This window comes from Piliocolobus tephrosceles, chromosome 2 (genome assembly GCF_002776525.5).
Source record: "Piliocolobus tephrosceles isolate RC106 chromosome 2, ASM277652v3, whole genome shotgun sequence".
Taxonomy (NCBI): domain Eukaryota; kingdom Metazoa; phylum Chordata; class Mammalia; order Primates; family Cercopithecidae; genus Piliocolobus; species Piliocolobus tephrosceles.
Window position 1 is genome coordinate 137,975,874 of NC_045435.1, and position 25,734 is coordinate 138,001,607.

At 35.0% G+C, this 25,734-nt stretch overlaps 1 protein-coding gene across 6 annotated transcripts in view; it reads right to left on the reverse strand.

Moving 5' to 3' along the window:
* Nucleotides 1-25,734, reverse strand: part of RBMS3 (RNA binding motif single stranded interacting protein 3) — a 750,151-nt gene that overhangs the window by 104,316 nt on the left and 620,101 nt on the right. For 4 of the 6 annotated variants that reach the window (XM_026454169.1, XM_023207251.3, XM_023207248.3 and 1 more), the window contains 2 exons: nt 14,523-14,619; nt 12,237-12,287 (listed from right to left, as the gene is read on the reverse strand). In XM_026454169.1, the coding sequence (XP_026309954.1) occupies nt 12,237-12,287; nt 14,523-14,619 (148 nt within the window). Of the gene's footprint in view, nt 1-12,236; nt 12,288-13,967; nt 13,989-14,522; nt 14,620-25,734 lie in introns of all 6 variants that reach the window. The other 2 variants (XM_023207253.1, XM_023207252.3) reach the window with 2 other exon arrangements.

Consider the following 25,734-nt stretch of genomic DNA (forward strand, 5'->3'; position numbering starts at 1 on the left):
TCTATCTATCTATCTATCTATCTATCTATCTATCTATCTATCTATCTATCATGTATGTATTTCTTTATTTTTCTATCATGTGAATATAATCTGATGAACTTGCTTTACTTGTACGATTAATAAATTATCTCTGAAAATTATTCCCAAAGAAGAAATTTTTAAAATGTCCCAGTCTAAGATGGCATCCATGGAAAAGGCCTCCCAAAGTAATTTCTTCACATGGAACAAAGAAACTCATGTAGACATATAAGTTCCAATATTTTTTTCTTAGAGTCTCTATCATTTTACTTTATTGTTTGAATAACTTAGCAATGAAGCATTTGTTGACAGTCAAATGATGAGACACTAAGCATTCTTGGGGTTCTGAGGGGAGTAGCAATCTCACTTTCACCTGGGGTATTCAGAGAATTAGAACTAATTAGCCTTGTGCAGAGGCTATAATGATTACTTTATGATACCCAAGTAATATCAATAACATTCCCTGCATATTACTCTCAACTCTGAGTGGAGAGCTTGTTAAAGGGCACATTGGATATTGGTGAGGAGACTTTGCCAAGAGATGCAAGCAGATCTCTAGGAGAAGATGCCATGTTTAATGGAATATAGGACAACAGCCCTAATTCATGAATAAGTGATACTTTCTGTGGCTGAACTGTTGAAGGGCACACAAATGTCATGCATATGCCCCTGTGTTAGAGGCACCTGGTAGCCTGTACAAATACCTTGCTTTCTCTTAGATGTTCACCAGCTGCAGCACATGGTGGATAGGACCAAAACCATGCCTACAATCTACTGTTCACTTTGCTCAGAGCACCCTTCCTTCCTGACACCCAACACTTGCTGGTCTAAAAAATTCCTCTTTATTTTTCAAAACCAAGTTCAGGAGTTACCTCCTCTGTGAAGCCTTGTTCTTATTCCTCTACTCCCTCCACAATGAGTAACTTCCTCCTCTTTACTGCTTATAGACTCGTACATACCTTAATTGTTAACCGTAGATGAACATATTAGAATTTTTTGTTTTCTGACAGAGGGTCTTATTGGGAGAGAAACCAATTGTTCTAAAACAGGGAGAAAAATGTAAGTTTAATTCCTATCTTTGGTAAGTTTCTTCTTAGGCAGTAGAAAAATTTAAAGGCACTTTACTTGTATTTGTGTTATCATTTTGAAAAATATAACTCTAAACCGCATAATTCTTTAAGGAAACCTGATTAATCCATACACACCATACACAAACACACACACGAAAATTACATACATGTACCTATACATATATATATGTATACGTATAGTTTTTCCCTTTCCATTAACTACTTCCCTGCCTTGTACACCCTAATTGGTTGACCTATGAAACTCAAGCCTCAAGCTAAGCAACACCATTAACCATGATCCTAAATTGCAGACATAGCACCTAGGTAGAAATGACTAGGTTCTCTAGAACTAATCTAGCGAAGTCAAAATTCAGAGCAAAATAAAGTATCCCAATGACATACTGAGCAGTAAGAAATCAAAAATAGTATCTTTTGATATTTGAGAATACTCTCAATATTTGAACCCATTTATGATCATCTATTTAATGAATACCCAAATACTTCACATAACTGTTAAAAGTTTTAAATATATTTGGACATTTTGTTCCAATGTGCGATGAAAGAACAAATAGTTCCATGGACTATCTGTGCTCTCATCCTAAATCCTTCAGTGATTTCCATGAGTAGTTTCTGTTACCCTGGTAACATTTATCAAATAAATGATTTACCCTACCTCTATATGATTGTGTTGCCCTGGTAACTTGCTGTTCTCTAGAAAGTCTGACAGGGACTTTATTTTAGCTGCATATTTTCTTTTTTAAGGAAATAAGAATTTAATAGATTGGATATTTAACATTATTTCTATTTGAATTATATTTAATATGTTAAATAGCTATTAAGGAAGTAATATCATCTACATCTTTATGAAGGAACTGGCAAAGCAGTGATACTCTGCTTTACTAATGATGAAGTAATGAAGAAATTCTAAATACTATCCAAGGACACATTGGAGATCATGTATGATTGAAATTTTGCTTCTTAGCAGCTGTCAGTTGTGTCATGTCAAGAATGCTGTGCCTGCCATTCTAAAAAGTAACACATTGTATATTGAGCCATTCTTTCATTTTAAAGGTTGTTAGTAAAATAACATAAAACTACATGCATAAAGATAAGTCACATGCACACATACCACACACATGCACCCGTATACTCCCATAGTAACCGAGCTAGAATACTTCAGTTGGGTCAATTTTTATGTTACTGGGTATGGAAACAGTGGCCATCTATTAATAGATGCATCCCTATGTACTCTGGAGATGTGTTGGTGCCTAGCACTTGGCAGCTTCCAACCACCATATCTGAGAATTTAAAAAATGTATTAAAGCATATTTTTGTATTTCAAAAGATTCAAACTCACCACTGCCCCTAGACACTCCTGTGCTTAGGACGCAGGGATCTCAAACAGCAGGAAGCTTTCAGGAACTCAACTTGGAAGATAAACATTACCTCCAAAATTATTTAGGAATATAAAATGACTTTATCTACAAAGACTTTGCATAATGGCATTTCATAACGTGGCAGAATTTATTTTTTCTATTTATAATTGATTCATACATTACTCCACTGCATATTATTACTTTTACACACACATCAGTGACATAACTTACTCTTTCTGTTTTACATTTTTCAAAGTAAACTTAAATTCTAAACAATAGTACTGGGATTGTCAAGCTAATAAAAAATGTGTAGGAAAGTCTGCCAGATTTGACTGCATGAAAGTTGTACTTCAATATGTAGCAATTTAACTTTCCAACCAAATATTTCCCTCATTCTCTAATATAAACATTTCATTTAAGACAGGCTATTTGTCTCCCACTGTAGTCCCCTTTGAAATAACTTGAGACTCTCCTCCCATACTTTTTGTGGATTATTTTCACTTAAGATATTCTCCTTTTAACACTTTTGCCCCACAAACATCACCCATCCTTTAAGGTCATGTTTCTGTCATTGTTCTTCCCTGTTCTTAACTGTTCATAGAGGCCTCTTCATTTTTAAGGTTATGTAATTACCAAAATTTTGACAAATTTTCAACTGTACCTTTTCAATTAAATTATCCTGAGCATATAATGTTTTTCTACAATTATATTGCAAGTCTTGAGGACAAATTATTTCTTGTTTTCTCTCCTCTATTTCCAACAATATCTAGAAAAATATCACACACATATTTGATGCTCAAGAATATTTGTTTTTATTATTTGTTGATTATTTTTTCATTGAACTCAAGTTTCTCAATTTTATAAGATGAGGAGTCAAAGATTGGTATAGCTAAGGGATAAGGGGAAGAAAGACGGAATCAAGTGAGCATGTGAGGAAAATAGTCCTCAAGTTTTATGACAATGAAAGGCATTAAAAATTCTATACATTCTTAAAAATTAGAAATTATTGATTTACAACTTGCTCATACCTAACAATTCCTTATTAGGCAGTTGGCAACTGATTATTTTTACTTGTACTATGTTTAACTTAAGAACTATATGACCCATGATCTAAATATCAACAACTAGTCATGGAGCAAAAGATAATGCTAATTTTGTTAAGACCATGGCATTTCACAATCCAATTGATTTGATCATTCAACAACATGACTATCAACTATGCAACAATCAGGTAGGGTTCTTCATGATCATACATGGTATTAACACATGCTTTTTTTTTTTTTTTTTTTTGAGACAGAGTCTTGTTCTGTTGCTCAGGCTGGAGTTTGGTGGTGTGATCTTGGCTTACTGTAGCCTTGAGCTTCTAGCCTCAAACAATCCTCCCACCTCAACTTCCCAAGTAGCTGGGACTAAAGGTGTGCACCACCATGCCTGGCTAATTTTTTGTATTTTTTGTAGAGACAGGGTTTTGCCATGTTGCCCAAGTTGGTCTTAAACTCCTGAGCTCAAGCAATCTGCCTGCCTTGGCCTCTCCAAGTGCTAGGGTTAGTCTTGAGTCACTGCACCGGGCCAATCTTAACAAATTCTTAAATAGATTATAAAGTTTTAGTCTCCTGAGAACATGTCTGACTGGAGTAATGGATTATTTTTTAAACTGGATTTGGTAAAATAAATGCATCTCTTTCCCAAAACTAAGATAGTCTTGCATATGAAGATTTTATAATCTTCAAAAAGAGATTTTTTCAATGCTACTTAAAATTTTTCTGTAACTAGAGAAAAAGGAATTATTCCAAATTAACTTTATGAAAGCTTTGTTAATTGAATATTCAAACCTGACAAAAATGGCTTACTAATTTTATTAATAAAAACTGATGCCAAAATAATAAACTATTAACAAGTATAATCCTGAAGTATATTTTTAAGAGGGATATATCATAACCAAATGGAGTTGATGGCAGAATGATTCTACCTTAGGAAAATATTAAAAATTATAATACAATTAATTACAAATATATTAATACAATAAAATTGGCAAAAGAAAATAATATCGATAGTTTCAAAAAAACTTTGATTAAGTTCAACATCTATACCTGAATTAAAAAGTAATTCATAGTGGCATTTCCATTATGATAAGAAATAAGTCAAAGGATACATTCCAAAGCCATTTGGCCAGAAAATGAATTATGAAATATAAATATTTAAACTCAGGTGCAAAATTATATTATTTTAGATGACCTGGAAAAGCTGAGAATGAATTAAATATTCTATTGAAAACAATGAAGGAATTCAGAAAGATAGCTGGTTATAAAAATGGTTTCATATATGAGATAGAAGAAAAGGATAAACAGCATCATGAAGAATCAACCAAACATTTCACAATAGTGGGATACTTGGTAGGTCAGCTAACCACGAACAGGAGGGGGAAAAAGACTGCCAGATTAAAAGAGCCTTAAATGACCCAATAACCAAATATAATATGTGGTCACTGATTGCTTCCTGGATTGGGTAAACCAGTATAAATAACATTTTTACTCAATTGGGAAAATTTGATTAGAGATGATAAAAAATTTCTCAACTAAGAAAAATGGAAAATATTCGCTGAAAATAGCACATATGATATGATATCATTTGACTGATATCATTGTGGTAAATGGTATATACACATACATGTGATATATATATAAAGGGTATATTGTGTGCATGTGTGTTGGTAGATGTAGATAAGTTGGTAGATATTGATATAAATACAGAAAAACATCTGGAAACATATAACATTAGATATTAACTGCAGTAATCTTTCGGTAAGAGGAAATGGGTATTTTATATGCATATTTTAACTTATGTATATATTCTAAATTTCAGCAATACTTTTGAACAATAGATTTTTTAAATTAAATGATTAAATGAATAAAACTAGTATATACATTTTTATACAGCAAAGTGATCAATGAGAAAATATATTAAATTTTTATAATTACCATGCTGAAGAACATTTATAACAATTATTTTATAATTACCATGCTGAAGAACATTATTTCATGTGTTAGAAAATTTACACATTAGAAATAAGTTTTGTGTCCTCATGAATGGATTAATGTTGCCATGGAATTAGATTTGTGGGAATAGCTTTGTTATAAAACGAAGCTCTCCCTGGCTTTCTTATTTTTGCCTTCTTGCCAGTTGATGTCTTCTGCCATGTTATGACATAACAAGATGGCCCTCACTGGCTGCCTATGTCAAGCTCTTGGACTTTTCATCCTCCAGAATTGTGAGCTATATAAACTTATTTTCTTTATAAATTACAGTCTGTGTTATTTTGTTATAGTCACAGCAAAAAACTAAGACATACAATAACAAAAACACTAAGATGCCAAAGAAAACATTAAACAATGTCTAGAACATATATGGAGGAAACCTGATACTCTATTAAGTGATCCAAAATACATACAAGAATTCTTGGGTAGATGAAAAGTTCTTTTTCTTGTATAGAAAAATTCAGTGTTGTAAATATGTCATATTCTTAAATTTCTCATAAGTCAATATGTAATTTGAAATTTTAGTACATTTTTAACTTGATGCAATGCATTAAAGTTCAACTGAAAATGTAAAGGAGCTAGAAAAATTTTTCAGAAACAATTAAAAAAAGAATTGTGGACATGTCCTATCAGTTTATAAGGCAAGCTTCCCCAACATGCAGCCCACTGTCTGCATGCAGCCCACAACGGCTTTGAATGTGACCTCACACACTCAAATTAAAATATTATAAGATTTGTTTTATTTTATTTTATTTTTTAGCTCAACAGGTATCATTAATGTTAGTGTATTTTATGTGTGGCCTAAGACAATTTTTCTTCCACTGTGGTCCAGGGAAGACAAAATATTGGACACCCCTGATTAAGGTATTGTAAGTTATAGTAATCAAAATAGAGTAATGGTCAAAATAAATAGATAAGCAGGACAGAATAGAGTTTGGAAACAGACCCAAAGATAAAAAGATTTTATTATGTGATAAATATTGGCATAAAATTTATATCAGAGGAGGAAATATAGATGGCTTATTTGGTAAAATGTGTTATGTAATTGGTTATACATTTGGGGGAAATAAACATGAAACTTTGGATCTTAATCTCATCTCATGCTATAAAAGAAACTTCAAAAGACACAACATTTTTAAGCAAAACTTACTATAAACACAGTAAGAAAACATATGGCATTTTAAATCTATAGTAATTAAGGTATTTTGCATGGAATACAGATGCTCTAAAGCAGGGGTTGTCAAAATATAGTCTGTGGGTCAAATGTGGCCATACCTATTTCTGTAAATAAAGTTTTATTGGAACTCAAGCCACACCCATTAATTATGTATTGTCTATGGATGCTTTCACAATAAACCATAGAATTGAGTAGGGGTGACACAGACCATATAGCTCAGAAAACAGAAAATATTTACTGTTTGGCTTTTTACAGAAAAAGTTTGCTGACCCTTGTTCTAAAAGAAAGACTGATACATTTGAATACATAAATACCAAAAATCTGCATGGCAAATACTATACAATTAAAATTTAAACTGAGAAAATATTTAAACTATCTATGGCACTGTAAACTTACTAATTGTAATAAGACCTTTTATAAATAAGAAAAGATCAATACCTCAAAAGAAAATTAAGCAAAGCAAACCAACTTGAAGTTCAGAAATAAAGAAAATAAAGCCAGTCAATAAGCATGTGAAAATCAACTCAACTCATAGGATTCAGAAATGAAAGTAAAATATCAGTGAGACATTTACCACATTAACAAAATGTCTAAAACTTGAGATCACCTGCTTTTAATTGAGGTTATGGAGAAAAACTGCTATCTAAAATGCAGTTTGACAATAACATATATCAAATTTTAAAATGTAAATATCTTTTGTGTCAGCAACTTATCCGATAGATGTTTTCTCACGAGGGCGTAATATTACAGTCTTGAGTTTTCAAGAAATTACACCTTTTGGTGCATTTATACAATAGTGGATAATGGAGCTATTATCAAAATTGATATATATCTATATGAGACTCACATTTATTGACATCCAGATCATTTTATTATTGAGGAAAAATAAAGCAAATTGTAATACAATATTTGTAGACTAATATTGTTTCTATATTAAAAATACACATTTACACACATGCAAATATATACTTTCATATGCATATAAAATTGACTGGATAGAAATAGCTGATTTTGTTGACAAGGTTTATTTCTGGAGAATAGAAATGATGAATGGAGGATCATCCATTTCCTAGGAGGAAAATCTTTTATACTCTGTACACTTCTTTTGAATTATAAGCTTTGCATTTCATTGTTTAAAGTCATTTTACTAAAGTTGCCTAAGATTATATTTAAAAAACTACTGTAAAATTTTGAAGTTATATTTAACAATAGCAAAGCCAGGACTATTTTCTACAGTAATTAGGGCAAATTTGGTGATAATGCCTTCTCAAAACACACACCTACAAATTTGAAGGACAAAACTCTAAAACTAGCCCTTAGGCCTTACATGTTTAAGGGCAAAGAATGACTCAATTAAGTATTCTGGGGTTTCTTAAACAGTCTGGTTGTAGAGAAGCAGTTTACATTTGCTCTTTAGCTGAAAAATCAGGGTTTATTAATCATAACAATTACAGTTTTTTATTTGCTTGCAAATTTTTCTGCCATTTGTTGCCATGGCAACAAATCATGTATTGATTCAATAAGGGCATCCTGCATTTCTTAGAATACTGTAATTAGATAACCAATTTGTAATTAAGTCAAAATGAAAACTGACCTTTCTCCTTCAGATGATATAACACTAACCATATCAAGAACAGAAGATTTATGCTTCAAATGAACTTAAATAAAGTTTAAGAAAGTGGAACATTGCTTCCTCTCGAAAACTATCATCTTTTCTCCTTGTCAGTAATACAGACGTAACAAAATATCCAAGGTCTTGGAACACAGGAATTTCAATTGTGTATTCATATGACATTCCAATGTAACATACTGCTCTGTAGAGTAGATATTTGGTGCAATCCATCAACTATTAAAATTCTGTCAGTGCAGTGGTGAGATTTCAGCATGCAGTACAGATGTCTGTGCTGAGAAGCAGAAACAAATAACCAACTACACTAACAAAGTCAGCATTTTTACTTCTTCTCAGCAAAAAGGGAATTCCTAATCTAGTCTAACAGTGCTGTCTTCTCAGAGTCTGTTCAGGTGAACAACAAAAGGCAAACAGAAATGCTCCTGCTTGCCTATATGGGGTGTGACAGCTTTCCAGGAGATCCAATAAGTTCTCAGGGTCCAATAAAAGAAATCTCTTTTCTTTCCAAAACACCAGAATTATAATCCATGCAAGGAGATGTCTATCCTTTCTTCCCAGAGTATTTTTTTCTAAATCTACAAGCACATTACTTAGAAAATTAAATGTCCAAAGAAACAAACGGAAATGGTAAATTGTAGAAATGATATGCTTATGTTTTCTGTTCTTCTTTCATGCCTCTACTGTTCCCTTTCGTTCTCTGTGCCATTTCATTTCTCTCTTACCAATTGTTACCCCTCCAGTTTACGCATTCATCCTCCCTAGCAAAGAGAACAAGGACATTGTGCTGTATTTTAGAACTTTAAGGAAGCATTGTTTTCAAATACAAACCAGATTGAGAAATTAGAGCCCTTCAAGTCAAGCCTGAGAGAGAACCCAAAGGGCTTCTAGCCTAGGCAATACATCTTCAACTCAGGAGTCAGTGTATGTGCTTGGTGATAGGGGAGGTATATTCCTGTACAATAAAACCTCATGCATGAAATTATCATAAAGTGAGGAAAGAGAAAATGTGATAGAGAAGAAAACTTGCAAGCAAATTGGAATTATGGGCAATATATTTGAGACATAGATTTTGACACCTTGAATTTATTTGTAAAGTAGTCTCCAGTTACTGAAAAAATGAGAATCTCAATGGGCATTTTTTTTTTAAGTTTTAGGTGTTGAATCTTTAGAAAGTAAGTGAAATAAGTACAAATGTAAGCAATTTGTCTTGTTTATAGCCACAGAGTCTCTCTCCACCAAACTCATTAGCAAAGTAAGGTAATTAGCACTATGAATGTGGTAGAAGTAGATGATTCTCAACAAAGTTGCTTATTTTCAACTTTCTGCTTATAACAGCACTCATTTGATAAAACTGGGATAATTTAAAGAATAATGAGAAGTTTACTAATATAATTAAATAATAATTTATTGAGTGTTTGCTCTTTATCAGAAATTATTTTAAGAGCTTTAATGCCTTATTTCATTTAATGAACAAAACATAATTATTTATGTATTATTATGTTCATGTTACACATGAGAAAACTGTGTCTCAGAAAGTTTACGTAAGTAACTCAGTACCCCCTTGCTAAGAAGGGTTTCCTATCCTAATGAGCTCAAACAAGAATCCATGCTGTTAATCGTCAAGTTCCTCATTAATTCTTCTCAGATTCAGGTTTTTTGATTTGTAGTCTAAGATGGCTTAAATATTTTTATATTTTAGTATCATAGTGATTTACCCTCACTTCGATGATAAAATTAAAGCCAGTTGGGTAAAGTTACGTAAGTAATATGGACAGCCAACAAGATTATTACAGGGCAATGATTGATGGTACAAACTCTGTGTTTCCATGACACTGTTTAACCCTTTTCTCCATCTGAAAGATAGCAAAGTGGTGGGTGGCCCAGTTACTTCTATTTTTCCAAGAATCCACCCCAGCCATAAACATTACATTTAAACCTAGCGGCCTAAGCTCAAGCATGATGCATAATCTAGTCATGGGAAGAGATGTGATATCAGCTCTGAGTAGTAGCCACAGCAAGGAAAATCTAAAGGGACAAATTAAAGTACACACACATGCACACACCCACTAATAATACACGCACAGAAATAATACATGCAAACACGAGGCTGAAGCTGTACTGGGGTGCAAAAGGAGGTGTTTGAAAAACTTTGTCAAAGTCCTGAGTGACAGCTGAAATAAAGTCCCATACAACCATCTTCCCTGCCCCTAATAGATCTAGAAGTACTGAAGAATCTCACATAGTTTGATATCTGGCAAAATACTCAGATTTTGCCAGATGTGCACTCATTTTGGCCACAAAGAGATGATGTTAAAACTCAATAAGAGGGCTAAGTTAGCATTAGTGCTTTATGGATGAACACATTTTTTAGAAGGTGGTTGTTTCCTTCCAGAAAGTCTCCTCTTGAGAACTTGGCAGCACTTCTTTCCTTCTCCTCTGTTGGCTTAGTCTTTGCTATCCTATGTATTGCTTTGGCAGCACATACTGAATTTTACCTTATGACTTGGACAGAAAAGTGTAGCCTGGATTTGTTGCATATTGGTATAATTTATAGAACATAGACTAGATGAACTCAGAAAGCCCTCAAGGTGTGTAAATAACAGTAAATAAAGGGCTTTGCAAAATATGGTACAAAGTTCTGCTGTGGTAAACTACATATATTTTATTCTTTAAATAAAAAACTATCAGTATGTTTGGAGCAACATGAAAAGTTCCTTATTTAAAAAAATAAAATGGACACAGCTCAAATATGAAAGCCAGATTCTCTAATTTTTTGAGTCCAGGAAATGAATGCCTGTGTGTTTAGCTCCCAGGTCTTTACTATATACTAACTTATTTACATTTATCTTCTAAAGGGGTTAAAATTTAGCACTGCTTCTTCCTTGTATAATGAACATGTGCAATAATAATGAGGACAATGATAACAATACTGCACAGCATGTATACTTTTTTACATTGTCTTTACATATGATCTCTCATTTGATCCTCACAAAAACACTATAAAGTATATAGTGTCAGAAAAGGAAACAAATGCACAGAGAGCATACCCAGAAGATTCACCAGAGACCTTGTCACACAACTTCCAGTCTAGGGCTCTTTCTCCTGCCTCACACTCTCATGAGTGTGTTGCTTTTGAAATCTCTATCTCACACTTCTATAGAGCTAAAAAACCTGGAAGACCTAGGCAAAGATAAATGCAATCATTAGCCTTCAGTCTAGGTTCTAATGTACTACGTCATGCTTTTCACTTGGAATTGATGTAATATTGTGCCATAAAACGGGAAATCTAGTGAGTAGAAAATAGAGTTTGAATACTTTGCAGAGAGAAAATTTCCACTAAACAAAAAGAGAACTGCTATAGTTAATTAACATGAAAATATTTACACACCTTGCCATCTATCTATATAACTTCATCTATTAGCAGACAACTACCTTCATATGTGAAATATATTGCTTCAAGCCAAAATTTGTCTATGATACTCCAAATTGTCCCTAAAGCATATCAGACTGTGGCCAAAGAGAGAAAAGCATACCAGAAAGAGAAGGGAAACAAAGAGTTTCCTTGTAGAATAAATTTAATTGTCCAGAGTTCTGAGTTCCTACATAAAGCAGAAATTCCTCATGCATAAGAAATGGTAGACTCAGCTTGAATGGTTGATTGCTATTTCCTCTAATAAAGTTTCCATGCACTCTCTCACTCCCTTGCTTTTTTACCCTCTCTCTTTATCTAATTCTATGTCTATGTCGATCTCTAGTTATCTATCGTACATGCTTTTGTAGAATTTCAGGAACAGCTTTTTATCTGGAGAATATGGCTGCCTGAAAGAGTTACGTAATATAACAAAAGCTTTACCCCAAAGCTTCTATGCATTCCAAAAGCTTGTACTTGGATAATAGAAATATTAGCCTCAGGTGACTGAGAACACTTACTGTTGGTTGCATAACGTATGGCGGATGAGGCATCCATGAAGTACTCTGGACCTATGCATCAAACAGCATTTATTAGCACAAAGCAATCATAGAGAGAACTTGGTTCTTGTGTTCAGTGGAGTCACACTAGGCCATAAGAAAGTGGAGTCCACCTGACTTTACAGTTAATTCGTGCTCAAAACCAAGGGTAAAAAGGTAATTCTTGGACTTGATTAAATTGGTCACTGAAACAAGGTAAAAGGTAAAGCAACTTCCTATATCAATGGAGCTGACTTCAGTGCCCACATGGCCCAGGATGGGTCTTGGAGCATATTTTGAGGTTGATGTTGAAGGCTAAAGTTTTAGGAGGCCTCAGAGACCATTTGAAGATCAGCTCTCAGGGATGTCATGGCAAGTAATGAAGGAAGCAAGAGTTGACTGCTAAGACTTTCTCTTTTTCTGTCATCTGTTGTAACTTCAAATGCTCAAGTGATCCCATTTTAGAAATATGTCCAAGTGGTAAAAGTTGTGGTAAGAGCTAAAGAGATAAACCAAAAATTTGGGGCAATTATTTTAGTTTAACCCAAGTTAAACACATTTGTAATTATTTTCTCTCCTGGCAATTGGTATAACAAATAAAAATGAGTATGTCAGCCAGCCAACTATTCTTAAATGTACCATGTGTCAGCCAAATGAAAAAGTCAGCCCATATAAGCTGAATGTCACATGCAGAACTCAGAAGATTTTTTTTTTGTATACTCACACACACAGAATTGTCAAAACACTTTGGACTGAAAAAACCTGGTGAAAGGTGAGAATCAACAACACAGATCATTGCTGTAATCTCTTCTTTTGAGAAAAGGGAGCTAAAGTTAAATTCCACTTATGAGCCCTCCCAAGTAAAATCACTCTTCAGTGAATATTTTATTCATGTCACAAAGTGCTCTACACTGTGGCTTAATGGGTGGTCTTGGCTGGAACAGAGGCCACGATCAGAAAAAAAAAAGGAAACACATACACACACACACTCACACATACATGCACGCACATTACAACCAGGCAGGCCTGCAGGAAGAACAAAAACTGAACAGCACCTGCACATAGCCTCATGGGTCCCAAGGAAAGGCAATTAAGAAATCAGCCATTCAGAGACCCTCTAATGTAATTCAAATGAAAAATCTATTCCATTTGCCCACGGATATGTTTCAAGAATCTGAGTGCAGAAAAAGAAAGAAAATGATCTGCTTCAGGGGGAATCAGTTAAGGAAAAGTGCACATAGTCTTAAGTTTGATTCTATGACAGCTGGGATATCCTGAAATGAAGTATATAGTGACTGAACAAGGCAAAACTTCACTGAATTAGTAGCAGTCAGCAGCATTACAGTTTTACCCATTATATAACATCCACCTCCACCAGCTGCAAAATTCAAGAAGCACATGCATACACACGCTTGCATTCTCTCTTTCTCCCTCCAAACTTTTAAGAAATGACACTAGACACTTTCTACATGCAGCATATATATATAGGCGTTTTCTAATTAGAATTGGAAGAACTGTTTGAAGAACAATATTAGGTAGAGAGGAGATTAATATCACATACATAATAACTCAGAGGAATAAAATAAGGAGTATTGTTTGAGGGAGAAATGTGACTATTTTAATCTACCTATGTACTTGGAATTAACTGGCTATAATATCTAGTTGATGACACACATTGAGTCTCAGACTTTCCAGCATTTCAACATGCGGAACCCTTGAGGTCTCTTTTGGTCTCTCTGGAACTGAGAATGAAATAACAGCAGGGAATAGGAACAACTTTTTACCACTTTGATAATTTCTTCTGTTTCTTGGGAAGTAGAATTTAACATCTATCTATGTAGCTTTATCAGGACAACCATGACAAAATGAGATGACAGTGACAAAATATCCTGGAGTGAGTGAAGGAATCGCTAGAAATGTGCTTTTAGAAAAGACACAATAGGGAACATGAACAACCAAAATAACAGACAACAAACAAAATAATTTCCCAGTGGTAAGAGAGCTGTATTAAGGTTGGTTGGAAAGTAGCATAATCATGAAAACTCAGCAGGAAGAATGAAAAGCATAGCGGATTTTATTATCCAGTGAATTGATGCAAACAGGCCCTTGAAAGTATAGACTAACTCATAACTTGAGTATTATTACATTAAGATGTGATTAAAGTGTATGAGAAATGTTTTCTTTTCATTCTACTGTGTCCTTTTTGCCTCTAAATAGTGTATTACTGCAAGAAAGATATCTCCTAAGGTGCAGGTAAATCGGACATACCTGGTATGTGGAGACAGGGGAAGCAGCAATGAATGGCGTGATAGATGTCTGTGGAATCATGCGGTTGGTTGCAATACTGTACGGTGAAGAATAAAATCTGCAAACAGAAAACAAAAAAAAGAAGATTCACGAAGTTGCTACATGCCTGGCCTCTAATCAAATGCTCTCAAGTACCTGTGGGAAAGACATATTTCCACCCGCATGTTTTTCCACCAACCATTAACAGGAATGTCCAGATTTACATTATTTGAATCCACTAAGAGAAATAAGTAGCTCTGAATGAAATGACTTGGAGTCATCTTATGAAATTAGCTGCACAAAATCTTCCTTATGCCAGGTAAGTTGAATACTGTCTCCAACCAGCAGGAGGAGAAAAGCTGAGTGTTGTTTAAAAGGCTTTGAAAGAAAGTCAAAATGAAAGCATCAAGCTTTACAAAAGTGACTGATGTTACAAATACAGGAACTGCATCTATGTCTTCAGTCAGGAAATAAAGACTAGTTCCTAGAAAGTTATAGATATTTTGTGTTACGCATAGGTCCATGCCTTCATGCAGAAAATACTTTCTCCATGAAAAGAGAAGCAACAGGACAATTTGAATTGAGGTTGGAATAGGAATGCTTTCTGGATTACATCAAGGCGCTGGCAGAGACACTGAAGACTATATGATACACTCCTATAGACTCTGTAAAAACACTGAATGTTCTAGTACTCCAGAGCCCTTCACTGGACAATTGTAGAATGCTGCAAGATCAGGAATTCACAAATCAGAAGAGGGATGATTCTTCTGGAGATCCATTAAAGGGTAGTTTTTGGATATAAAAATCGGCGAAATGTCCATTTCTGCCACACTATACTGTCAAGTCCATGAGTTATAGAATGCTCAAATCCTTCAGCAGAATTTTAAATTGTGTTTCCCCCGTGTCTTACTGGTAAGTGAAAGGCTAGAGTGACCAGCCACAGAACAGACAAAACCAGGTTGCCTGAGATGGAGTATGTCAGCGATTTGAGGATAGGTTGGAAAAATGCATGTGAGAAATAATGTTATAATTCTTTCACTTTATTGTACTTTCAGCAAAACTCAATTAGTATGGTTTATTTTTTTTAATAGTATGACTGAGCTTGGAATTTGTGAGACAAAGATTTCATCCAACCTCAGGGGTCACTGAGATTTTAAATAGAGATTTTCATGAGTTGCCTTTCTAAGAAAGCACCCCACGAGACTCCCATGAAATATGGGAGGACTCGAATTCAAGGTTGTCAGGATTCAAGGAATAAATTCTTTAAGCCTATTTTGTATAAAAGTCTTCAAGCAAAGATATAGTCTTAAATGTACTTTAACCTTAACAATGATTTGATAAGATCATACTCTTTTGGGTTAAAAAAAAAAATAGTGTAGATGAAAAAAATTATCCCATCATACATTACATTCTTACTATCCATACTCACCAGACCCATAAATTTATAGTTGTGATGTTTAAAAGAAGCCACTGACTATACACCTGATAGAATGACAAAAAGAGATAATGCAAAGTTTTTTTGTTTTTAAAGACAGTACTAACAGCTGACAAGGATGCAGAGAAAGTGGAATTCTCATTCAATGTTACTGGGAAAGCAAAACATTACACCCATTTTGGAAAACAGCTTTGCAGTTTCTTTTAAAGCTAAACATACACATTCCCTATGGCCCAGTAGTCCCATTTCTCCATACTAACCAAAATTAAATAAAAATTTTGTTTATGGAAAAACTTTAATCCAAATGTTTATAGAGACTATTCATGCTTGCTCCAAACTGGAAACAAATGTCCTTCCTCTGAATTAATAATCAAATTGTGGCACATCCATACAATGGAACACAACTTAGCAATAAAAGGAAAATAACTACTGAAACATTCACCATGAAGAATGTCAAGTAAATTTTGCTAAATGGAAGAAGTCAGACTCAAAGGGGTATGTACTATGTAATTTCATTTATATCACACTAGGGAAAAGGCAAAACTATAGAGGGGTGGAGGAAGGGGTTGATTCCAAATGAGCACAAGGGAATCTGAGGAGGGGAGATAACTGTTCTACATCTTGATTGTGGTGGTGGTTACATGATTGTATGTATTTGTCAGAATCATAGAACTGTACACTAAAGAGAGTGAATATACTGTATGTAAATTATATCTAATAAACCTGATTTTTTAAAAAAGATAATTGGTATGTAAGAAAACATTCATCTTTTCATTTTAAAAAATTATTCAATATTTACTATATCTAACAAAGACGGGTAAGACTGTAAAATATCCCTTTGAGTTTCTTTATTTAGTCACTTAAATTGTACCATATTTAGGTATTAATCAGCCTAAAGCTTTCCATAGACTTTCCATCGCCATGAAAACAAATGTTCACTTCTTGCATTGGCTAGCACAATCAAGCTATTGCCTACTTCTCTGATACTGTTTTCTTAATCTTTTCTCCATAGCCGACTAGGATTCAACCAAACTGCTTTCTGTCCTGTAATCGCATCATTCTCACTGTCTCTACACTGAACTTGCAATTCTTTCTACCTAAAATGCTTGCTTCTTCAAAGTTTTATAAGGCTGCCTCTTTTTCATTTCTGGTCTCATTCCACTGTCCCTTTTTCAGAGAGGATTATAGCTAAATTAGCAACTGCCATGTTTACCCCAATTGTTTTCTATCCCTTTCTCCTGATTTATTTGTATAGTTCTCTTATCACTATCTGAAGTGGTAATTTTAAAAATTCTTTTTATATATTATGGACTGAATGTTTGTGATCCCCTAAATTTACATACTGAAGCTCTAACTCCTTCTGTGGCTGTATTTGAAGATGGGGTGTCTAAGGAAGTAATTGGGGTTAAATGAGAAGATAAGGGTGGGGCCTTAATGAAATAGGATTAGTGTTCTTTTAAGAAGATATATCAGACAGCTCACTCAGGCTCTCTCACACGCACACATTGAGGAAAGGCCATGTAAGGACATAACAAGCCCCAGGAGTTTGAGACCAGTCTGAGCAACATGGTGAGACCCCATCTCTACAAAAATACAAAAATTAGCTGGGCATGGTGGTGCATGTCTGTATTCCCTTCTACTTGGGAGGTGAAGTGGGAAGATAATTCAAGTTCAGAAGATCGAAGCTGCAGTGAGCCGTGATTGTGCTATCGCACTCCAGCCTGGACAAGAGTGAGACCTTTTCTCAAAAAACAAACAAACAAATAAACAAAAAAGATGGCAGCCATCTACAATCCAGGGGAAGAGAGCCCTTACCAGAATCAGCTACACTGATCTTGAATTTCTACCATTCAGAACTGAGGAAAGATAAATTTTTGTTGTTTAAGCCACCAAATCAATCAAGCCACTTTGTTATGGCAGCCTGAACTGACAAATACAATGTATTGACTATTTCTCATTCTGGAATATCAGGTCCAAGGGGGCTGAGTGTATATCGGTATTGTTGCCTAGAACAGAGCCTGGGAGATAGCAGATACTTGATAACTGTACGTTCAATGAATGAATAAATGCAGAGCAGCTTGTGGAATTCAGCAGTGATTACCATACAGGAAGGGCAATGCCATGGTGGTGGAACCACAGGAGAAGAGTCCCTGAAAGAGATAGGAAGCTGAGGAATGACAGCCCGGAGAAGATGGCCCAACATCACATATTAAATGCTAAGAGGAAGCTTAAATAATGTACCTACTTTCTAAGCATGCAGGGGCATTAGAAACTAGAAAAAAAAAAAAAAAAAACAGTCCTTTTCTATGAAAATCATGGTTTGCATTTGAAAATTCTTCTAGGTCTTCTCTTTGACGATCTTATTTGTGAGGCACTGAACAGTATTTGAGGCTCATAATGACACGTGAGGCATCCAAGGCCACTCAACAAACAGCCCTCCTCATACGCCGTGCAGTGGTTTAACTTCTGGTAGAAATCCAGGTTCAGCCTCTTGTACAGACAAAGCAAACCACACATTACATTTTAGCGTGGCTGGTCTATTTTGTAAAATGCGCCAATTGGAGTATTAAAAATGAAAGCAATAAAGATTGGATTGACAGGCAAAGTTTACAGGAAATTCTATGGGGAAAACAGAGAACAGAAACATAAAGAAAGCAGCCAAGTAAACTGATACTGGCAAAAGGAACCCTTGGGGGAAAATTTAATGCATTTTTGTTCTATCTGCTCTAATCCTATCCATCAAACAAGAATTACATTTCATACTTCCCAGCAAATTCCAATACTGCCACTCAACTCAGAGAGTCATTTAGAACTGAAAATGTTCCGGGAAGAACGGACTCGACATACCGTCTTGATCTCCTAATTCTAGTATTCTGAAATAAGTTCTTCTCAAGTCCAAATATACACCCTGTTTAAACCATGACAGGAGAGGCTACTATTGCATCTGAGGCTTAGAGGTACCATATCTAAAGAAAACACACAAGGCCAGACTCCCAGAAGGGAAGTACAGAATGTGTTTCCAAATCTCTTAGCTTTTTCTCAGTCCCTGCCATGGTCAGGGTTTGAGAACATTTTCACTCAGGCATCACATTAAAATAAATAAATAAATAAATAAATACTTCAAGCAGAGACGTCATGCTATTTGGGAACTTTCTAGGCAGAATAACAAAATGAGGTAAATCAAAACATGTGAATTAATGTTTTTGTATTTGGTAATCTATGCATTATTCATTATGCCTTGCAAATGTTACAGAAAATGGGAATGAGTTGTTTAACAAGTTATTTTCCTGGTAAAAGTTTAATTCTTCACAAAGATTCACGTGGCATTATGTATATATCAAGTGCCTCTTTTACACTTAACCCACTGGTTCTAAGCTACAGGTGATTTTGCTCTCCAGCAGACATTTGGCAATGTCTGGAGACATTTTTTGTTGTCACAACTGGAGCAGAGTGGGGAGCTACTGGCATCTAGTGGGTAAAGGCCTGGGATGCTGCTAAACATGCTACATTGCATAGAACAGCTCCTATGGCAAACATTTTCTAGTCCTGAATGGCAGTAACATCAAGATTGTGATACCCTGCTTAAGCACATGAGCTAGTTACTTCTGGGGAGGTTTTTTAACATGAGCAAAATATTAAATACCAAAGTGGATAAGAGACGTAAACTAAGTATGATCCATGGAAGTCTAAGCTAGCCTTTGAAAAACTGGATATTTTTCAAGGAATGCAAAGAATTACTTGGTTCTTTGGCATTAAAGCAAGTGTCCTCCAGAAATCCAGAAAATGCAAATCTAGGTCACTAATAGGACATTATTTTGCCTGCGGAAAAGTCATCTTCAGGGGATTTGGCAGTCAGTAACAACATGGTAAAATCTTACTTCACTGATAATAAAAATAACATGAATATATCAATAACCCCAGGGTAGAGTTCTTTTTTTTCACTGTACCAAAAACAAATCTTACTTATGCATTGAAATAAACAGCACTGGCTTATGTTTCATGTCCATAGGCAATACTGTTAGGGCTGGAACCATGAATACTACCCTCAGGGTAACACAATAGTACAAGATGAATAAGTTATTGGTCATTTTTATTCTCATACCAACGTATCCTTCACATTAGATTCCTTTCCTAGTGTAATAACGTAAGGTTTCCATATTGCTTAATATCAAATGCCCATATAAAGCAGCCAGCAAACCAATGCTATAGAAAACATTCTTTTTCACATCTCCCCCAAGAATATATTTTATTCAAATAAAACAATCCAAGAGGCTTTTACACAGCAGCTCTCAATGAAAAGGGCACAGGAAAGATGAGATTTTGAATATGGGAGCGAAAATCTCCCACCTCCCCTGTTCATCTTGGAAAGGATGGAATTTCATATTGGATTGCTAAAAGAGCAATAGGGCAATAGTAAAAACAAATTACAGAGTTTTACCAGATAGCTCTAAGAGAATGGACATTTTTATTCTTGTAAGTTAGCCTATAGTAAAAATTGCTAAGATTTTTACTTTTCTGTTGTGACTCAGACACTTCTTCACTCTACCCTTCAGAGTCCTAGATAAAAGTGACATTGATCTAATTTTTTAAGTGATAACTTGGATAGATTCAGGCAGATGACAGAACTGACATCTTCTACTGCCTAAAATGCAAACAGCACAGATTCACCATGGTGTAGTTATGAAATGTTTGTTCTTCCTTAGCTAACAATCAAGCTAATTTCGGGAGTCTTTATTTCAGTTTCATGTTTCTGTATTAATGTGAAGGTTATGAGATTCAGGCCATGTAACTCTTTACACAATTTAACCTACTAGCTACAACTCAGACACATACTTGCTTAAGATACTCAAAAATCCCTATGGCTTAGTTTACAGCTACAGGATTCCATAGGATCACAAAATATGTCGGTCAGCTAGGACGTGGCACCTCTCCAAGAGGAAAAGCTCATGTCAGTGCACTATCAAGAAGCCTTCCCAATTCCTCTTCAGAACACACTTGCCTTTCCTGCACGATCCTATGGAAATAATTTGATTTTCTTTGTGAAAAAATATAAAAAGGCAAACAGTAAAAGACAAGTTTCCCTCTCACCCTATTTCCCACTACTCTGTTGGCCCTTCCCAGATAATCACCATCACGCTTTCTTGTGTACTCCTTCAGAAACATTTTATACATACAAAAGTTAATATAGACGTATATCTTATAGTACTTTGTGGTTTAATCATAATAGTTTTGCATCCTATCTGATAGTAGACTTGTATATATGCCCATTGTTCCTAATATGATGTGAACATTTTCTTTTTTCTAATTTTAAACTACACTGTAGATAGAAAGTTGAAAAAAAATTGTTAAGCTTATTGAACTCAAGTGAATCAGCATTAAGCAATGTTGAACAATATTAACTGTATTGGAGTAAGTTTCAACTACATCTTTGGATACCCTGTGTTCTATGTAAAATGGGACCAGGCTCTTCTCTACAGTAATATTTACCTTTCTGTTAAGTTACTTATCTTTAAGTTAGATTTGCTGCCTAATTGAATACAGCAATGGGAATGAGGAATAATATACTTTATTATGGACACTTATGTTAGGCTCCTTGGTATGCTAAGTAAGTTGTTTAAATCAGCTTCCACACCTCTAAGAGGCATGTCCCAATGTTAACTCAAGAAACAGTATGTTGAGAAAATATTTGTGCGACATCTCACATGCATAGAAACGGTTGTTCTACTGGTGTCCTACCATTGGGAATGTTACCATATAAAGGTAATGAAACCAAAGATGAGCAAAACACTTTAAAAATAATTTCTATAAAGAAGTATCAAATAAATAAGATTAATTAGCTACAATTCTCCTATTTCTTTAATTTCTGAATTAAACTTTCTATCTTCTTATTGCCAACAACACAATGGATAGTCCAAGGCTTCCAAAATTCCATTCTTCACTCAAGACAGAGAAACTCATGGGCAGTTTGGCTACTTTGGGTGAAACTAGAGGTAATATTTTAGGAGAATTAGGTTAATACGTTACATGGGGACAGACTGACTTGATGGCTGGGGAGGAGGATGGTTTCCCTGAGGTCAACTTGCTGGAGCCAAGCAGATGTCATCTGTCACATTTCCTAGTCCTGATTTAGCATTCACAATACTGAGTTAAACAGTCTATGAAAATGAATAAGATATGGTGCTTATCTTCATTGAGTTATATTCTAGCAGGGAACTATTATAGATATGGGTATCAAGAACTACATAATAAAAAAGACTAATTGTCAAACCTATCATGGTAATGCCAAACATAGGGCAACAATAATGTCAACATTTACATTGATCATTATCTGGTACCACACCAGGTTCCTCTAATCTTTACAGATTTATGAAAAGGTGTTGATGTTATTATCTTTATTTCACAGAGGAAGAAACTAAAGTATGGACAATGGGTCCATAATCACACATCTGGTAAATGACAGAGTTTGGATGCATCCCTGGGCAGGATGATTCTGAAGTTTTCACTCTTAACCATTGCTTAAACTGTTTTCCTTATGACGAATAGCATAACTAGTTTTGCCTGGTATGATTTAATGATGTTCTTGAAATGAAAACAGTACTTTAAAAAAGTGTATTATGCTTTTATTAAAAAGTATATTATGATGTAGTTACTGATACCCATATCTATATGGTGTGTGTAAATGTGTATGTGTGTGGTTGTGGGGTCATGGGGAGTGAGTTTTACCATATGGGAACTCAGGCAGAGAGAATTCCACGTTCAACAGGACACAGAGGTACAAAGCAGCATGGGATGTTCCAAGAATCACAGATGGTCCAGTTCAGTGGCAGTAACCAAATTATGAAGTTCTGTTTGTAATATCTGGGGGAGTTTGAGTGTTGTTCTGTAGTTAGTAAAGGCCACGTAATACTTTAAGCCAAGTAGGCAGGTGATTTCTATAGTTACGTTTGCTTAAAAATTATTCAAAAATCAATGTGAAAATTGTTTGTGGGGGGAGATATGTTAAAGGGGGTAAAAAACTTAGAGTGGCAGGAAATGGTAACTGAAGAAATTCAACCAGTGGCAGGGAGGAAGGGCTGGGTTGAAGATATACATCAGATATAGATTACATAAATCTTAATGACTAGGTTTATTGTGAAGAATATAGGATAAGAGAGATCCCGGAGGAGTGGAGATCATAACCTAATGGCTTCAGAGAGAATTTAAAACAAAGGAAAACAAAATTTGATATGTGTGTTTTGTTTGAATTTGTGTAGTTTGTATTACAATATATTGATGAGGATAATGACCTCAGTTTGGGACAAAGACATAGTAGCAATACCTAGTAAGCTAAAACCACAGGTCATTGATCTCTGAAGCTAGTGACACACTTGAAGTATAGACTCGGGAGTCTTACTTTCCTGAAAGCAAGAGAGGTAGACGAGAGCAATTAGAAGAAAGAAGGTGAGAAAAGACCAAACCCTGAGTAAGATTAGTAAAAGTGGGTAGGAATATTTGGTGCACAGGAAGTACTGAAGAGAGGGACTGGTGCTATCATTAGCAGCAAGACAAGAAAATAAAGTGAGGAAAGATAATATGCCTACTTTCAATGGACTAAAATTATTTATTATATAATATTAGCAATATGAGATTAGATAATATAATATGAGACAATATAATAGTATATAAAGTCTCTTGATTTGGGTATCTTCAGCTTAACTGTTTGTTTCTTGAGGAAAATGACATTCATTGTTGTAAATATCTAAGTGGGTAATGGCAGAGGGTGAACCATTTTTGCAACTCTTCAAATAGTTTAAAGGATACAATGTTATATTTTTAATATAAGGTATAAAGACATTTCATATTTCAGGTGATTTAAGGTTGACAGATGTACCTGCAGCAACCCCAATAGGATCCGGGGGTGGTAACTTGAATTGTCAGGTGGAGAGTTTGAGGAAATAAGAGAAATGTTCACTGTGTTCTAGGCTGTCCTCGCTGCCTTGAACATTGCACTGCCCAAAGTTCACTTTGGATTTCTCAGATTAGGAGTTGAAACCTCGATTTATTTTCTATTGTCGATTTGTAATAATTAAAGGCTTTTGGGAAATTATGTCTTTGGAGAATTTTAAACTGTTCATTAGAGAATGACTGATTAAAGTCATGCATAAGAAATTATCATTCCCTAACTTCAGTTCTACATTTACCACTGACTCTTGATCTTTTTTTGTCTTAATGAATCTTAGTTTGTCTTAGTGAGACTTAGTGAGTCTTAGTGAGACATTAATCAGGCATGTTTGAAATTGAGCATATCATCTACATTAGTCCATTTTCATACCACTATAAAGAACTACCTGAGACTGGGTAATTTATAAAGGAAAGAGGTTTAATCGACTCACAGTTCAGCACAGCTGGAGAGGCCTCAGAAAATGTGCAATCATGGCAGAAGGTGAAGGGGAAGCAAGACAACTTATCCACAAAGCAGCAGGAAGGGATGAGTGCCAAGCAAAGGGGGATGAGCCTCTTATAAAACCATCAGATCTTGTGAGAACTCACTATCATGAGAATAGCATGGGGGAAACCACCCTCGTGCTTCAATTACCTCCACCTGGTTTCTCTCTTGACACATGGGGATTATGAGGATGCCAATTCAATATGAGATTTGGGTGGGGACACAAAGCCTAACCACATCATCATCTTTCTTCACTTTATTTCCTTGTCTTTCTGCTGATAGTACAGGTTCACTTTCGTTTCTCTCTTTTGCCATCAAATATAACATCCAGTTATAGTTGGTCATTACATGTTGTCAGAGCTCAGCTCAAGGCATCACTTGTTTAGGTAAGTTTTAACCACTCAAGCAAGACTAGACCATTCATAACACCCTACAATTCACCATTGGATGCTTATGGTATATAAGTAATAAAATACTTTTAATGTTGATTTCCTTTGCACAATGTAGATGAGCAAAGACTGGTTGTGTCTTCTTCACCAGTATGTCCCCAGCCCTTGATGGATAACCCTGAATGTAGGATTGTTTGGTGGCCACTTGCTTAATGCATGATTGGAAAGTTTCTTCAGGTTGTCTCTCCTTTTGGTGTCTTTCTTCCATTCATACATAAGCCACTCTAGAACAAACTCTTACACTTCTATAACTGGACTATTTTAATATCCTCTTAATGATGCTTCCTACTAGGAGGATTTTCCTGCTCCAATATAGTCTTCATTATTTATATCGCACCAGTCTGTTGCTAAAAAAGAAACAATAATTACTCCCCAGGCTTATGAAGTAAAAACCAAATACTTGAACTTCTAAATCTGGCACCAAAAAAAAAAAAAAAAAAAGTTCTAAACTTATAAAACTGCTTCACAAGAAACTTTCACCCCAGTAAAACTTGTTGGATTGTTTATCTCTACAAACTCCACTTCCCTTCATGCCAGTCCACTTTCTCAATAAGCATTTTTCCTAATGTCTATCCTTGATAAACTAAGTCATCCTGGATAGCCTATGTCAAATCTCATTGCTTCCATATAGCCTTCCCTTTGTCCTAGCTGGACAAAGACAGAAGGCTCTATTTAGTGTTACAGACTGGCATTTGATTCCCAGCTCTGCCTTGGACTACATGGCCTCATTTTCTTATCTGTAAGTGGGATATTAACACTCACCCAAAAGGAATATGATATAAATAAATTAAATAATTCATATAAGGTATTTTGATATGACTTTTTGATTTTGCTTCAGAATCATCCAGCTGTAAAATACATTTTGGGGCAACTGAACAAAGTTTA